This window comes from Pseudorasbora parva, chromosome 13 (assembly GCF_024679245.1).
Source record: "Pseudorasbora parva isolate DD20220531a chromosome 13, ASM2467924v1, whole genome shotgun sequence".
Lineage (NCBI taxonomy): Eukaryota > Metazoa > Chordata > Actinopteri > Cypriniformes > Gobionidae > Pseudorasbora > Pseudorasbora parva.
In genome coordinates, this window is record NC_090184.1 from 25,074,422 (window position 1) to 25,093,332 (window position 18,911).

Here is an 18,911-nt window from a genome sequence, read left to right on the forward strand (position 1 = left end):
CGCCCCATCCTTTTAATTCATTTACAATTCAATAATTGAACTTTGTCTGCTAAAAACAAACTGAAAAGAATGGTGGGTAGGGGGACCATTCTCTTTCTCACGTCTCCACAGGAATACAGAAGTGAAATTTAATGATCCAATTTGGGTCATCTTGCTGGCAGACCGGAGGGTTGTTGAGCTGGAGATTAAACTCATCCTTTAAAGGCTGTTTGTCTTCTGCTTTTTCTCACACTGATGTTTCTCTCTGCAAATTTATGCCCTCTGCATTAGTAACGCTCCCCCCATTTTTTTTTTCCCCACGTGGAAGTGCTGCTGTGTGGGCTTTCCATTTCCCTGGTAATATAGCACATTTGTCATTAAGATGCACCGGAGTGACTCGTTAAGAATCTGATTGAGAATGTTTATCTGCATGAAGGAGAAACATCGCTCAGAGAACTGGCAATGTGAGCTGCAGAATTTACTTTTAAGTCAGCCGCTTCTACTTTAAAAAAGGAATTTCAGTCTTCCCAACAATTTAACCCTGTCATAATCCTTTTTTTAAAAGTCACACCAGAAATAAGCCTCAGATAAAGCGCTGCCTTCCAAGTCCTCCTGGGAAGTTGCTACAGGTTCGTAATTCTGAAGTGTGTAGAAAGCGATTTTGCATTTGATAAATGTTGAGCAATGTATTTCTTTTTCACAAAAAGTAGTGCAAGTTTTTGACTCTACTGTAATATAAAAATACCTTAATATGGTTACAGATATTTAGGAAATATGCTTATTTCACACACTCATTTCTCCAAAAAACAAGGTTAAAGCCAGTTATTTTACTTTGAAATAGGCGTTCCATGTCGTAATGTCTGTTTTTTCGCACATTTACCCAATTGTATTTCGACACCACAGGTTGTCAGCCAGTGGAAAACACAGCATATTGCAGCCATAGCAACTGGGTCAGAGATTGCAGATTCTACCCGACCTAAAATGCCTCAGCATTTTTTTTTACGGAACTCTTTTTACTCCGGACTTCCTCTCTCTCTTCTCTTTTCCCTGCGAGGAAAACTTGCTAAATAGAGAATCTGTTAGCGATAAAAAACTGGAAACTCATGGGCATACAGTGATGTCATGCAGTCAAGAGCTTTTGCGTGTCCCTACATGTTCCATTTAGCAAGTTATTCATTAAAGTGCTTGGAATTACACACTTTATAACCACATTATTATTTTACTCGGTGGTGACTGAGACCAGTGTTGCCAGATTGGGTCGACGATTTGCAGCCCAAAAACTCACCAAAACCCACACAATCCAAGAAAAGAAAAACGCTAAAAAAAGCTACGAGATATCATGCTTAAAACCTAGCTGTCAGTCATAAATGAGCATGTCTGCCTGCTGATTTCTGATTGGCTGAAAGTGCGGGCTCCTCTGCGACATCAACACCTATGCCAGCTGACTATGTGGGCCTGTGTGTGTCATGAGGACTGATTTATTGGAGTATATGCACACTTGAGTTTTGTTTATTAAGCAATTAGACTATACAACTTAGATTTGTGAAAACTGTCAAACTGACCCCAAACCAGTCTAATTTCTTTCCACCCGCCCAAACCAATTTTTACTGAATCAAATTCAAAACCGCCCAATCTGGCAACACTAACTGAGACACTGGTGTCGCCGCTGAGCTTTTCATTTTTTTACTACACCTCCATATATGTGCACATCTTCTGTATAATTACAATGTGGTTGGTAAGTTTCAGGACAGCGTAACGAAAGAAATGGAAGTGATTATAAGCTAGTTTCTGATCAGATTGTTTGGAACCTTGATAGACTTGATAGAAGTTTTATTGCATCCATATTTGACCACAAATCATATAAGACCTCAGGTTGGGAACCAGTATACTAACACTAAAGTTTTCTACGCCTGGTAAACACCTTCGTACTACCAACGGTGTTTGGTGTTTACGTAATCGGTGGGTGTGTGTGGAGTTTCTGTCTTCTTTCACATGAAAATATTTTCCTGTTCACTTGGCCCGTCGACTGAAAACAAGAACACACTGGAGAGCTGCTTTTATAGTAGAAAATGAAGTTGTACTTCTGATGAAACGAGACACTTACATTGTTTTTCATGTTTCGTACGGTAAAGCTGCTTGATTTAAAAAAAAAAGTATAAAGTCCTATGTAAATAAACGTGACTTTACTAGATTGCCAAATTGCAGAGCTTGTGCAAACATCCACATTGCTTATGATCATATACTATTATTATGCTTTAGTAAAATGCTTACAGTTTTCACAATTCTGTTGCGCATTTATGTTGTTATTAAAAGGAAAGTGCGCAGCAGATATTTATATATTCTGACATACTCTGAAACGGATGATGTGCGCATATATGGAGGTGTGGTCAGCTCAGCAGCGGCAGCGTAAGCTGGAGCAAAATAATAATGTGGTTATAAAGTGTGTAATTTAAAGCACTTTAGTGAATAACTTGCAATACAGAACATGTAAGGACATGCAAAAGCACTTGACTGCATGACATCACTGTATGCCCATGAGGTGCAACGTTTTATTACTAACAGATTCTCTATTTTTTTTTTTAGCAAGTTTTCCCTTGCAGGATGGGAGTGAAGAGAGAGATGAAGTGAGGAGTAAAAGGAGTTTTATAAAAAATATATATATTCTCCATGCAGTCAGATGTCATGCCAAGTAGATTCAGCAATCAGAGCTTAGCCTTTCCCGAAGTTCAGACAGATAATGGGGCCTAATTTCCTTTTTAGATCAACCCTCCTCAATTTAATCTTATTTTAATTTCTGTTTTTGCTCAATAAATTGCTGTATATGAATACAGGTGCATTTAATGTCATACACATCAGACGCATCAAATACAGCTTCACAATTAGCATATCTCTCTCTCTCTCTCTCTCTCTCTCTCTCTCTCTCTCTCACTCTCTCTCTCTCTCTCACTCTCTCACTCTCTCTCTCTCTCTCTCTCTCTCTCTCACTCTCTCTCTCACTCTCTCTCTCTCTCTCTCTCTCTCTCTCTCTCTCTCTCTCTCTCTCTCTCTCTCTCTCTCTCTCTCTCTCTCTCTCTCTCTCTCTCTCTCTGTGTTGCAATCCTCTTATCTTTTCTGAACACGTATCCTCTCTCTATGGGTCTTTCTCTGGTCCAACCCCTCTCTTGAAGCTCTAACACCAGCTCATTTCATCAGATGCCTATAGCAACAATGCTCCACTAAATCTATCAGGAGGAAGAAGATAAGTCTCGGCTAATTCCAGTTAAAGCAGCATTTCCATTCTACCTCTCCTTCTCCTTTATTTGCATCTTACCTGTGATGTCCAGTCTCAATTATCTTCCCCTTACACATTTCCTACAAACACTCTCTCTTCTCCTTTTGGCGTACAAAGATTCCCCCCCCCCCCCCCCCCCCCGAGTTGATGCAGTATAAGGACTAATATAAAGTATATTTAATTTATTTATATCTTTAGTTTAAGTGTTTTATTTCATCAAACAAGAGAGACAGGAAATATAATAGGCTATACTTGTTGTTCGCGGTCAGTAAGATTTATTTTCAAGGACACATTAAATTGAACAAAAGTGTCAGTAAAACATTTAAAATGCTCTAAATGAGTTGATATATTACGTAAAAAGTTTCCACTAAAATATTAAGCAACTTATATACAATTTAAAATTTGTTGTTAATGAATTCATGCATCATACATTGTTAATGAAGAAATGCTAAAGGCAAAAATCAATTTGATACCATTTCCAGCTTTCCAATATAAATCTATACCCAGGCCCAGACAGAATCCGCAGATGTTTTTGCTTTTTCTGCCCTGATTTTGGAGGAAAATCTATGGAATTAAACATGGTAAAATGTGTTAAACTGTGTTAAACTACACTAACATTAGTAAATTAAAGGATAAGTAAAATACTATTAGTCAAACTATTAAATAATCAAACACATGAGGATGTGAAAGTCTAGGCATTCCAATTCTGTGGAAATCTACAGAGTTATCTTATGGAGTTCTGTGTGGTCCTGAATATAACCTTTTTGCCCTACAAAACAACAAATGAATGATAAACACATCAAGTGTTCTGGGATTGACCTGTTCACTGGCTATAAAAATAAACAGATTGTGCTCTTAAAGGGTTAGTTCACCCAAAAATGAAACTGATGTCATTAATGACTCACCCTAATGTCTTTCCACACCTGTAAGACCGTTCATCTTTGGAACACAGTTTTAGATATTTTATATTTTAGTCCCAGAGCGAATGCAAGTGTATGCACACTATACTCTCCATGCCCAGAAAGCTAATAAAAACATCATCAAAGTAGTCCATATGTGACATCAGTTAGTTAAAGGGATAGTTCACACAAAAATGAAAATGTTATGTTTATCTGTTTACCCCCAAAGCATCCAACATGTAGGTGTCTTCAGTAGAACACAAATAAAGATTTTTAACTCCAACCGTTGCTGTGGGCCAGTCATATAATGCATGTAAATGGGTAAAAATTATGAGCAAAAAAAACACAAACATGCTTAGACAACATGCACATAGAGCCATGTGGCTCATGACGACACCTTGATATCTTAAGACACAAAATGACCAGTTTGTGTGAGAAATCGAGCCATATTTATATCTATATATATTTATATTTATATTATACAAAAATCACAAAATCTATGACTTTATTTCGCATTTTCTTCTTCTTCTTTTTGAATGAAACATTCACAGAATGTATCAAGTTTTTTCAGATATTCATACAAAATATCCTCGGGGACATAAATATTTTGTGAAATTGATCTAAAATGCTTGACAAAACAATTTATGTCATTTTAAAAATATTTTTTTTAGTCTAAATGAAACGCCTGATAGTTGGATACAGTGGTTGAGCTCGGAACACTAACTACCAAAAGCACATATATTTGGTGGCCTTTTTAATCACTGTTAATTAATTAGCATTCATTTAATGCAATCCCTGTATTCAATGTAATCACTGTCAGTTTGAAAGCCCCTTTAACAATTAACCGCTAAACATTCTCTCACTGCTCATCCACAGTACTGTCTCTTGGATTCAAATCAGAGTTTAATACCAGTAACAAAACACTCAGTTTCATATAAAGATGAGATTAACACAAAGTAATTCACGCCTCTATTAACAAAGGTCTAAATATCTACAAATCAACAACAGCAATTTCTCATGATAAGTGGTGAGCAGGTGCAAACGATGAGCGTCGTGACTCTAAACACAGTTCTAAGCAAACACAGCTTTTCTCTTTGATCTTCGTGGAAATTTCTCAAACGCACCAAGCAGGTGTTAAAGAGTTTTAATCTCTCCCAAAGAGCAGGTCTCCTCATGCATTCACGTTGCCTCAGCTGGTGATGACTCAAATCTCATCATTACGCTTTCTAAACAATCACCGTCCGACTTCCCACATGCACCGCACTGTTTTGTGCTGTTCGGTGTGACAACGCGCTAATGAGCAAGCTGAGAATGAAATGATAAATAAGTGTTTGTGTAATGAGAAGAGCGCAGCTCTTTGTATTGCGTGTTTGTGTGAATCTGGGGAATGAAGAATGAACGTAGCACAGATCATTAGATGCCCTCTATAATGAGAATTCACTTGAATATTTTGTCATCAATGACTCACCCTCTGATCGTTTCAAATCCATACGGCTTTCTTTCTTCTGTGGAAAAACAAGCAGTGGTTGCTGTTTTCCATTCAATTACTTTACAATGAAAATAAACTAAAGCTTTAGACCCCATAAAAGGGGTGCTCTTGCTAAATATTTAAAATCATCTGAAACTATACGATCTCAATGATTTGTTCATGAATCACTGATCAGTTCAACTCACTGATTCAATGATCCAAACCTAACAGTAGTAAATAGTTAAAATACTGTAAACCTTTGCATGGATTAAGAAAATATAAGCCATATAAAAAAACCAAAACGTTTTATTCAGCAAGGATACACTAAACTGATCAAATGAGAGAGCACAGATATTTATAATGTTAAACAAAAAAGGCTATTTGAAAATAATTTAAATAAAATGTATTTAAATAAAAACCTGTTTTTTATTTTTATTTGTAATAATATTTCACAATAATAGTTTTTTTATTTATTTTTTAAAAAGCTTACCAACCCCAAAACTTTTGACCGGAATTATATTGAGCCATTTGTGAGATTTTAAGACACTTTTATGGATATTTTGTGTCCTTTTTAGTGCTTCAAATCTTCAGTAGCATTTCATTTTCAATAGATAGGAAAGTCATACAGGCTTGGAACGACACAGCGGTGAAAGAACTTTCATTTTTGGGTAAACTCCTCCTTTCATCTGTCTTTCTTTCCATCTACCTCCATCTTCCTCCCACCTCCCTCTGTGCCCGAGTCTTCTTCTGTCTCTCAGGCGATGGCCATGCTGGCCATTTAAGCCTTAGATAATGAAGTCTGTGTATGGTGAAATATGATTGAAATCCTTTTAGTGCTGGCTTATATCGACTGTCTTGTTTGCAGTCAAAGGCACCTCTCTCTCTCTCTCTCTCTCTCTCTCTCTCTCTCTCTCTCTCTCTCTCTCTCTCTCTCTCCCCACACCCCTCCCCTCTTTCTATCATGTTTTGATGTCAGCTAATGGCCTATGTACAAAATTCTCCTCCGGTGGGTACTGAGTTAGACATAATGGGGATATCTCATCTTATGACCTGAAAAATGTCTTCCTAGGACCTTCTCGCGTCCTTCTCCGCTTGCTATAGTTTCCAGGCCAAAGCCTCCTTCATAAATCCACATTTGATTTCCTAGTTGTGGACAGGAAGACACAGACTATTGTTGTAATATGACGTAGTTTAAGATTACAGTGATAGTTCACCCAAAAATAAAAATGATCCCATAATTTACTTACCCTCAAGCCATCCTAGTTGTATATGACATTCTTCTTTCAGACGAATACAATCGGAGTTATATAAAAAAATGTCCAAGTTCTTCCAAGCTTTATAATGGCAGTAAATGGCAGCCTAAAATTTGAAGTGTATCCATCCATTATAAAAGGAATCCATATGGCTTCGGGGGGTTATAAAGGCCGAATATATGAAGCGAATTAATGGGTTTTTGTAAGAAAAATATCCATATTTAACTTTTTATAAAGTACAATATCTAGCTTTCGGCAGACCGCCTTCAAAATGTGGGCTGCCATTTACTGCCATTATAATGCTTGGTGGAGCCAGGGCATAGTTTAATATAACTCTGATTGTATTTGCCAGAAAGAAGAACACCATATGCACCTAGGATGGCTTGAAGGTGACTAAATCATAGGGTAATTTTAAACTATCTCTTTAAGGATGCAATATCACTGAAAAAAAATTCTGAAAGGTTATAACCTACTTGATTATAGCAGTTTCATGGTTCAGTCAAATTTGCTAATATTAAACTAATAATTAAACAATAATGAAAAGGGAACAATTAGCATAAGAGCCATTTTTAAGTTATAACTTGACAAATGTTCTCCTCACAGTTACTATAGATACTAAAAGATAATTCTTACCATGATAGATGTTGAGTCATTGCAACTATATATTCTAAGTTAGTTAAGTCATTTACTTAAAAAAAAAAAAATGAAGGAAACAAATTCAATTACAAAAAGCCATGCAAACTGTTGCCTTCATTTTTTCATCTTCAGTTCCAGGGACAGCTCCTTTTTTACACTTTATAAAACCTATGAAAATTTGTGCAACACATTCATCTTGAGTGAGAGTATTAATGTTTTGCAATGTGGGAGAAAATGTGCCATAAAAATAGAAATTGTGCATTCTCCGCTCATGAATTATGAAAGCATCTTCCTTAGCACAGAAATGAAATTCCCAGTCTGCTCTTATTACTGAAAAATGAGACAAACAGGGGCTTTCAGCATTAGCACATGACTAGCTCAGAGAAGAGATTAATACAATTGAGAATAAACATCGTAAATATTTGCTGGGGAAATCAGAGCAGATGTTTGTCCAGTGTACAGACACTCCTTTATTAACAATCTCACAAGCTGCGACAAGTCCCGCTGTTACTCAACGAATTCTGCGGCTGTTATTTGATTCTTTTAGGGGATAGTTCCCCCCAGTGCCCTAGGCAGAACTGTATTTTTGGTCGGGCCTGGGAAAAAGGGAGCGGGCACTTTCACGCGTGGGTCGGGGGGAATGAGGATAGAATGTGCAGTGGTGGGGGCATGCATGCAAATTACCTGCAAATTACACCTGTGCTTTCAGGTAAAATAATGGACAGACTAAATATTCAGGTCATTTTAATCTTACTTTCTTTGATCCTATTGAAAAAAATGAATCAGACCTTGTAAAACTACCACGTCTCAGTCACGAACGTGCCTAGTCAGTGTCTGTCACTGTCAACATAACCCAAGACGGTACCTATAACCTGTCCACATACAAAACATGAGCAGCGGTTACAACACAAGTTAGACATTTTATTTCCACTTTTCGAATATTTTCTTCATTTTTATTGAAAATAAACACCTTTCCAATCTGATATGTGATGGTAAAAGGAAGTAGAGCGAGTTCGGCAATAGGCATATTCGAAGCTCAGGTCGAATTGCATCAAAAGTTAGTGCCACACACCTTATCCCTAAATTATCATACTGACAATTTTTGATGGTGTGTTCCTGTGTTTACACAATGAACTTGCACTTGGAATTGAAAAGTGTTACCTCTACTTGCAGGCTGATGGATTGGTTCTCCTGCGTCTATGTGAGTTTTTAAAAGTCCTTTTTATAGACTTTTACATCGCTGTAGTTTATTTATCACAACTGAAAATTATAGGCATGAACTCACAGGTGGGACATGCATGAGACAGCCTGACACCTAATTGCCTAACACAGCTGCCAATCAAACTCATTATATTCATCATAGTGAGTGGGCCTGTGCCTGTCAGTCCTGCCCACTGGCTATGCACCTGGTACCCCCCCCCCCCAAAATAAAAAAATAAATAAAATCAAAATCAAAAATCAAAATCATAATAATAATTGTGACATCGTTCCAAACAATTATTTTATTTTTTAGCTTTTTTTTCTACATGTAAAACACAAAAGGTGTTAATTAGTGTTCTCCCCAAAAAGTTTTGTATTGTATTGTATGGATTGTATTGTATGGATTGTATTATATGGAGACATACATTATACGGGCTACTTTTATGGTGATATTTTGAGCTCTGCAGACCCTGTTCCTCATTCACTGTATGCAGAAGCGCTGACATTTTGCTAACATTGACATTTGTTGTTTCATGGAAAAAAGTCAGTAACTTTAATTTTTGTCTGAAAATTCTAAGAAGAACATTTGCTTGTGCCTGCGAAAAGTCTGCGAGGCTATTTATGTAATAAACGAGAAGAGGAAATGTCAGAGAGTCTTCTGTTACCAAGAATCAGACACTTACACTCAGACACTAAGATCACTGTTTTTGCACATCAAAATAGTACCAAAAAAGTCAACATTGTCTCTGCTGAGAATAGAGTTGTTTTAAGGCATAATTTGCATACATTTTGAATGCTGTTGGAGTTTTAATATTATTGTGTTGATGACAAGTGATGGATTACCCAATGTAATCACAATGTAATGCCAGCTCAACGTTAGCATTTTAAACTTAAAATGCAAAATTTATTTCTCTGCATAGTATGTCCAGATTTGTCGGTTTCAACAATTCTACATTTCCGTGCAGTATACTTGAAAAAAAAAAAAAAAAGATATCATATTGGCTTGTTTATTAGTTATGGGATTTGTACGGCAACAATCTGTTGACAATAATCTAAACGGCATCATATGTAAAGCTGAAGCACTTTTTGTAAATGGCTTTGGGTAAAAGCATCTGTTAAAATGGTCGAAATGTAAATCATGTCATGGTCATAAATAATGAGAGAAACGCCACAGGCAGGTCACTAGGGGGCGCTCTGAAGCCTACACGCTACTGAAGGAGACAGCCAGACGAAACAGAAGAGGCAAAGGAAGGAGAGGCTGAAGGAGGGTGATGCCTCTGGCAAGACTGAGGTGTCACGTTGTCATACAATATTTAACCAAACACCTGTGAGATGATATCATATTAACAAAACACTCTAGTCAGCCATTTACTCTTTAGCATTCTCTCAAGATCTGAAGGCGGCGCAGCTTCTCTGCCTTATACTTCACTTGCCCACCAGTCTTTTTAATTGCCGTGCTCGAGCTCGTTTAAAATTCCAAACGAAAACACGCTTGGAAGAGAGGAATAAAAAAATTGCGGGTTAACAAATAAGGCATTAACCCGCACCTAATTAGTATGGGAATTCAGTGGGGGAATTCTCAGAGTTAAATCACTCATAACTCAAGCACCATTAAGTCACATTAGCGCATTTTTGCTTTGATATCTCTATTCAGAGAACATTAGCCCTATCTTCACAAACCGTTGCTTAGCTAAAGCACTGTAATTAGATAACCGGTGGTGGTAGTCGCAGTGCCCTGAGCGTACCTTCCGGATGCCTTCTTTTGATTCCTCCACGTTGTTTTCAGCTCCTCCTGTCCGATTGATCATCCTCCACATCTGTGAGTACATCGGGTCCCTCTCGAAAGGATTCATGCCTTTACTGCGGACCTGGTCGTAGACGGAGGAGTCCAGAACCGTGCCGTATGGCAAGTCTGTCTGCTTAGCCAAGTCCTGCAGTGACCTGTAGGGGAAGAATAAACATTTTCAATTCAAAACTATTTAAAAACAACATTATTAGGTTGATGCCTGGGGGCACAATAATTTAATGATTAAAGCATTATTTGCTAAATCTACAAAGTGAATGCATGAATACTCACACGTTTAAGCTTAATTGTGCCAATGTAAGCGAGTATAAATCTATCCAGCAGCTCCGCTGCACAGACACTCACCCACTTATGTTATGTCGAATACTGTTTATTCAGCAATTTGTGTTAATATCTTATATCTAATTAAAAGTTAGCCAACCAAGGGACATTAATTCCCTGCAGTAATATTTATATTAAGCAAATAATTGGAAAACACAATAAAGATGAAGCCTTCTCAGTTTCCCTTCACGCCAGCATCAAAATACTGCAGTTCATCAAAGCGTTTCAAAAGTCTCACTTCATTTAGAAAACTGATAAGGATACAAATAAGTGCTTTTGCATTGTATCAACATTCAACATGATCAACTATATAAAGATGTTTATACATTCAAACAGTAAGGCACTGACAGCTGGGCCCATGGGCTGGTGTCGTTGAGATTCACACAGATAGTCAGACTGACCTCTAATTTATCAAATATTATTACATCAGACAGCTGTCATCTTCTTCTAGTACTTAACTCTGCTAGCACCCTTTGAAGGTTTAATGAACTTGCCTACAAATGTTAATCTTTTATTGCTCCCAATTAATCTCGGCACTTAATCCCCACCCCTCCCTAAGAATTATGGTTATGTGTTGGATGTCATTTGCATGGAGAATAGCCGTTAAAATGACCGCGAGTCTGCAGTACTAAAAAAAACACAGCCGAGCTACTGAGCAATGCAAGTCCGGTCTGTGACATTACACTTTCAATGCTAGTAAAACAGCACTAAAAGCAGTTTTTGCCCATGTGTTGATGTATTTCTTATTAAAGTTTGGGCAGAACATTTAAAATTTTAAGGTGATCCCACCTTAAACATTGACTTTGATATTAAATCTATAATAACAGTTGTTTTTGTCTTTTCTGTTTTAATGCAATGCGTACAGTTATTTGTTAAATAATTTGCATACATTTATAATATAATATATACACTATGGTTAAAAGGTTTGTTCGGGGTCTTAGAAGATTTTTCTAAAATAATAATAATTAAAAAAAAATATTAAGCAAGGATGTAAAAAAATGCATGCAAATGCAAAGTGAAGACAATGTTACAAATCATTTCAAATGAATGATTTTTGTTTGAACTTCATCAAAGAAAAAAATTACTATTATGAAGCCGAACTGTTTTCAACCTTAACTGTAATATTGTTTTTTTTATTGAGTTTTACAGGATATCAGAATGATTTCTGACGGATCATATTTGATGTAATGATGCTGAAAATTCAGCTTTGCCATCACATGAATGAATTACATTAAAAAAAATATTAAATAGTTATTACATTTCACAACATTAATTTTTAACTGTATTTTGAGCGGCATTTTAAATGTAGCTTTGGTGAGCATAGGAGATTTCTTTCAAAAGCATAAAAAAGCTGACATATAGCAAACATATATATAGTTTAGGGTCCTTTAATTTTCACTAATAACTTGTTGCTTATAAGCATGCATATTACTAGGATATTGACTTTTATTTGTACTTACAGTCTTGTTCAAAATAATAGCAGTACAATGTGACTAACCAGAATAATCAAGGTTTTTCGTATATTTTTTTATTGCTATTTGGCAAACAAGTTACCAGTAGGTTCAGTAGATTCTCAGAGAACAAATGAGACCCAGCATTCATGATATGCACGCTCTTAAGGCTGTGCAATTGGGCAATTAGTTGAATTAGTTGAAAGGGGTGTGTTCAAAAAAATAGCAGTGTGGCATTCAATCACTGAGGTCATCAATTTTGTGAAGAAACAGGTGTGAATCAGGTGGCCCCTATTTAAGGATGAAGCCAACACTTGTTGAACATGCATTTGAAAGCTGAGGAAAATGGGTCGTTCAAGACATTGTTCAGAAGAACAGCGTACTTTGATTAAAAAGTTGATTAGAGAGGGGAAAACCTATAAAGAGGTGCAAAAAATGATAGGCTGTTCAGCTAAAATGATCTCCAATGCCTTAAAATGGAGAGCAAAACTAGAGAGACGTGGAAGAAAACGGAAGACAACCATCAAAATGGATAGAAGAATAACCAGAATGGCAAAGGCTCAGCCAATGATCACCTCCAGGATGATTAAAGACAGTCTGGAGTTACCTGTAAGTACTGTGACAGTTAGAAGACGTCTGTGTGAAGCTAATCTATTTTCAAGAATCCCCCGCAAAGTCCCTCTGTTAAAAAAAAGGCATGTGCAGAAGAGGTTACAATTTGCCAAAGAACACATCAACTGGCCTAAAGAGAAATGGAGGAACATTTTGTGGACTGATGAGAGTAAAATTGTTCTTTTTGGGTCCAAGGGCCACAGGCAGTTTGTGAGACGACCCCCAAACTCTGAATTCAAGCCACAGTACACAGTGAAGACAGTGAAGCATGGAGGTGCAAGCATCATGATATGGGCATGTTTCTCCTACTATGGTGTTGGGCCTATTTATCGCATACCAGGGATCATGGATCAGTTTGCATATGTTAAAATACTTGAAGAGGTCATGTTGCCCTATGCTGAAGAGGACATGCCCTTGAAACGGTTGTTTCAACAAGACAATGACCCAAAACACACTAGTAAACGGGCAAAGTCTTGGTTCCAAACCAACAAAATTAATGTTATGGAGTGGCCAGCCCAATCTCCAGACCTTAATCCAATTGAGAACTTGTGGGGTGATATCAAAAATGCTGTTTCTGAAGCAAAACCAAGAAATGTGAATGAATTGTGGAATGTTGTTAAAGAATCATGGAGTGGAATAACAGCTGAGAGGTGCCACAAGTTGGTTGACTCCATGCCACACAGATGTCAAGCAGTTTTAAAAAACTGTGGTCATACAACTAAATATTAGTTTAGTGATTCACAGGATTGCTAAATCCCAGAAAAAAAAAAATGTTTGTACAAAATAGTTTTGAGTTTGTACAGTCAAAGGTAGACACTGCTATTTTTTTGAACACACCCCTTTCAACTAATTGCCCAATTGCACAGCCTTAAGAGCGTGCATATCATGAATGCTGGGTCTCATTTGTTTTCTGACAATCTACTGAACCTACTGGTAACTTGTTTGCCACGTAGCAATAAAAAATATACTAAAAACCTTGATTATTCTGGTTAGTCACATTGTACTGCTATTATTTTGAACAAGACTGTATAAAACACATATTTTGGTTTTACATTATGGCTTATTCTGCATGGCCATATTTTACATCCCTTTAAGGTGCCCCAGAATGATTTGAAACAATGTGTTAAATTGTTCTCTGATTTCTCTGGATCATATGGTTGAATCTGATTTATAGCTATGGTTTATTTAGAATAACTTTTCTTTTCCACGTTTAAGGATGTCACAGCTTTCACAGGCGCTCTCAAAGCAGTAGCTGCGCACGCTCGTGGCTCTTTAGCTCCGCCTACACGGTACGCCTCCAGCCTCAAAACAGCCTATCTTTCTTTTATAAATATAATAAAACTAAAGACTTTTCGGGGGTTATGAAGGGTGCAATACTACTCTATAGGTACTCAAGATTGTCATGAGATTGACTGAAACTGAGTGTTTAACCCCCCTTTTTAACTCATAAAAGACAAGAGAATTACAGGGATACTGGATTCTAAACAACTGAGAAATGCCACAAATGTTCATGAAGACCTTGAAGCAGATATGAGGTGGTAGAAACGCCCATAAACACCTCATACATGCCGCTCCCAAAGGGGCTTTCCTTGTCATTAATGCTTGGCTAACACCTACGTCTCCTTCCATTAATAATAATAACCAGTGCGGTGGCTGCGATATACATAAACCCAACGTACGTGGCATCACTTATGAGAGGAAAAAACAGTTTTAGTCGCATTACGTAGGTTAATGGAAACGCCGTCACTTTGCAATCGTTGTTTATCGACATTTATAAAATATTGCAAACGTGTAATGGAAACACGTCTAGTGTTTTGCGAGTAAACTGAATGTGGTTTAGCAGCTCTACAATATTTATAGATTCAGTTTGACTGTAGTTTAATCTCTTTCTGTGATTTTTAATACTAGTGAAACATTGGCAAAGCAGCAATGTGTTCTTGTTACAGCAAAAGTCAATTAGCCTTAAGAATAGCAATCTATCTGTGTATACGCTTTTTCACACCTTTTATAGGTGACCATCTGGCGGCATTCAAATGCTTAGCTGATCTCTTTGCTTTGGCCAGGAAAATTGTCATCTGTAGCACAGAGTGACTGTGACTAGCCAGACCGCAGGCAAACTGTGAGTGCAGAAAAAAAATACAAATCTCAAGAAGCCTGTAGCCTGGCCCTCCTTCACCTTCACAGATGGACGCATCTCACAGCCATGTTGAAAACTGACACATACGGAGCCGCATTGTACAATCTGTTTCCTAAACCAGTTTTATATTTCTAAACTGATGTATTGATATGCATGAATATTCAAATGCACTTCCTAACAAGGGCACATTTTATGTAAATTTTAAACATTAAGGCTGCAGTGCAGTCTTTATTACTTTTCTCTGTTAAAAAAAGCTAATTAAATTGCATTTTCATATTGTTTTGGGATAAAAGTGAACATCAGTGATGTGTTTCATTTTTTGCTAAGCTGTATTACATCCAGAAAATCAGTGGCACAGTCTTGCAAATCACTCAAAACAATAGCAATCAGCACAAACAAGACACATCTGAAGTGTTTTCCTCACTCACAAGATAATAAATCCTTTCTCAAACATCTACAGCTGAATCTGAGCCATCACGGTGCCATCATGTACGTAAGGTAAGACTAAATTAAAACATATTACATTTTCAGTTACAAATTTGACTCTGCAGGCAATGATTTGTGCTTTTGATACGTGCCTCAGAATTCAACCTTGCTGAAAAAATTATACATAAATGCATTCAATATCAAATAAGTACAAAGTGTTCGTCTGAATTCCTCGAGGAACAGCCTGATGAATGAAACGAGTGAATGTATAGATTTTGTGTTAACTGGTTAAGAGCTATGTGGGGTAAGTGAGAGTTGTCGATAAGTTGATGTTGCTCTGATTTAATTAACAGTGGGTTAGGATCAGTAAAGTCGATAAAAAGAGACTGATGAACTCTTTTTGTCCCATATCCAGCCGGGCTTAAAACAGCAACAAAAAAATTTGATCCAGTCGGGCTTAAAACAGCAACAAAAGAATATGATACTAAACAAACTGGAAAGACTTTAAATCTATTAGGTAATGCAACTTCTCTCAAGACAAAACTATCTAATTGTGAACTCACCCCACCACCCAGTTCGTCTCATAAATCTTTCCACTCTTCCTGACTGAATTGTTGTATTTTAAATACAACAGACCCCTGGGTGTGGAGTTTAGGCTGTAATTATTTCTGTAATGACCCTGCCATCGTCTACACATTAAAAGATAATACATTTAAATTTATGGAAATCCTAATTAGGTGCATAGAGCTAGAATCAAGCGATCTAAGCACAGGCTCATTAATGATAATCTAATGCAAAGAAAAATAAACAAACTGTGATCTTGAAAAAATAAATACTAAATACTATCATTTTCACATCAGTAACACCCCCTCCCCGAATCGCTTACATGGATATGTGACGAGGATTGTTACAAGTACCATTAACTCTATCGTATCGCTGAATTTGATTAACAAAAGGGGAGTTCAACTATATGACTGCTGGGAACCGGTGAATCCGATTAGTCCGATAAGTGCATTTGATTAGTGACATCTAATATTGGGCGGAGTCAGGACAGTGACTTGCAATGGATTTGTGTGCATCATTTGCTGTGCAAGTGCACTAAACCAAAATATGCTATTAACTGTTTTGCAAAGCTTAAATACATAAAAAAATTCAAATGTGTATACATAGTGGATATCGGGTGGAAACCTAGTATCTCCAAATCATTACTATTGGTCACCCTTTAACTCTTTCTCCGCCAGTGTTTAAAAAAAAACAAAAACATTTGCCAGTCACCGCCAGGGTTTTTGACCATTTTCACCAAAATGTAATAGCCCATACATAGAATATTATGTTTTATGAATATCTGAGTATGCATTATATCAAAAGAAAGAGCTGACCCTCAAAATATTCTAGCTTGTTGCATTCCTTTTTTTATCAACACTTGAATATGGGTAAGTTTAATAAAAAAAGCAATATTTTGAACAAAAGCTGAGAAAATCACGTTTTTGTGTAAGACTGTTTCCAGATCAGATTCAGAGCGATGATCAAACACAGATGGAGTAGATCTTGCACAGACCTGTAGCTCGTCCTGTGTCCATATTTCATTCACTAAAGTTTTGATTCATATGCTGTTTAATGATGATGATCACGTTATTTTTTATATGCATATGATTACATCGCTCGTTTTACTGCATCTCACTCACGTGCGTTTTGATCAGGAGATTCAGTACTCATTCAGGAGAGGCATAATAGCTTGCCCTAGTGTCTAATAGTGAAAATACGGAAACCCGGAAAACTCCTGGATGCCTGGATGCGTTTGCTCATAAATAACAGAAAATTCTGTGTTTGGCGAGGAAAGAGTTAAGTCTGCTTTAAAGGACAACTCCGGTGAGAAATGAACCTAGAGGTAATTAACAGATGGTTACCGAGTAGATCGTTCTCTGGGATGCCTTTTCATGGAAATCGAATGTAAAGAGTTTTATCTTCTTTAAAAATATTTTAGCTTATAATGCTAGTCTATGGGGCACAGGGTAGTAAAATTAAATCGCTAGTTAATACCACTAACAAGGCTCAAAATAGCCTCACACTAACACAGTAGCATAACGAGGGTCCCTACATGCAAACAGAAGCTTTGAGAACTTTGTAAGTGTACAAACAGTTTAATAAGAAGATACTTTATAAACACAGTGCATTACACGTTCACAGACAGGCGCCATCTTGGAAAACAGTCTTGTCTTCGACTCGACAAAACGATCCACGAGCGCTGTTCTAAGTGAGCTGGTCGATAGGAATTAAGTTTGTGAAATGTAATAACATGGGCATTTTTATTTTCATTTATTTATTTTCTCTGTTGCGTTCAGTGTTTTCTTCCGGAAACAACGAACCATATGAGATTCCAATTCACAGTTCATCACTTAGCAGAGCGCTCGTGGCTCGATGAGTCGAGACTGTTTTCCAAGATGGCGCCTGTCCGTGAACGCGTAATGCACTGTGTTTATAAAGTATCTTCTTATTAAACTGTTTGTACACTTACAAAGTTCTCAATGCTTCGGTTTGCATGTAGGGACCCTCATTATGCTACTGTGTTAGTGTGGGGCTATTTTGAGCCTTGTTAGTGGTATTAACTAGCGATTTAATTTCACTACCCTGTGCCCCCTAGACTAGCGTTATAAGCTAATCTGTTTTTAGAGATAAAACTCTTTACATTCGATTTCCATGAAAACGCATCCCAGAGAACGATCTACTCTGTAACCATCTTTAAATTACACCTAGGTTCATTTCTCACCGGAGTTGTCCTTTAAGTTTAATAGTGGGGTAAATATAGGACTGGTTGTTTAAAGTCCCCTTGAAATCAAAATGTAACTTTTTTGGCTCTATAAGCTAGTGTTGCTCCATAATATTGACAAAATTTACATGTAGAAGATATAAGCATTCAAAACGTCCAGTCTCTTACTCCCGCCAATATAGAGCAATACTTTTGATATCACTCTGAATTTCAGCTTCTCATTAGATTTTCTGTCGAATCAAATGCAATCTATAATCTGAAGCCTACATTATAAATAGACACTGAAGCTGCGGCTGAACTTGGTCACTTGTTAACACATTTACTATTTTCTTCATGGTGAATGGCACAGTGCACTATATAGGGGGGGGAACGATTCAGATAGTGTAAATATGCTTTCCATTGGAGCGAATTAAGTGTGGTTAGTGTCAGTGAAACGCCACAGCTCCGGTCCAGAGACGAGACAGCACAGAGCGAATCATGTGATTAAATTGGCGCAGACCAGAAAACATATCGAACCCATTTAAATTCTGCACAGAATGCAATTTTATAGGGATATGAAGGAGATTAGGAGGAAAAACGGTTAGAGATTAGGAGGGAACCGTGGCTTTACCGAGCTCAGCGATTCTGGCTGAGCTGTGATATCAACGAAACACTATTGGCTATTTAAAAAAGGGGAGGGGCTGTTCG

At 37.2% G+C, this 18,911-nt stretch overlaps 1 protein-coding gene across 5 annotated transcripts in view; it reads right to left on the reverse strand.

The window, feature by feature from the left end:
- grid2 (glutamate receptor, ionotropic, delta 2) overlaps positions 1-18,911 on the reverse strand; it is a 577,686-nt gene that overhangs the window by 48,494 nt on the left and 510,281 nt on the right. For all 5 annotated transcript variants that reach the window (XR_010897547.1, XR_010897548.1, XM_067413614.1 and 2 more), the window contains one exon: positions 10,452-10,647. Coding sequence is in view for 3 of the 5 variants with exons in the window: in XM_067413614.1 (XP_067269715.1) it covers positions 10,452-10,647 (196 nt within the window). In the remaining 2 variants the exon portion in view is untranslated. The remainder of the gene's footprint in view (positions 1-10,451; positions 10,648-18,911) is intronic.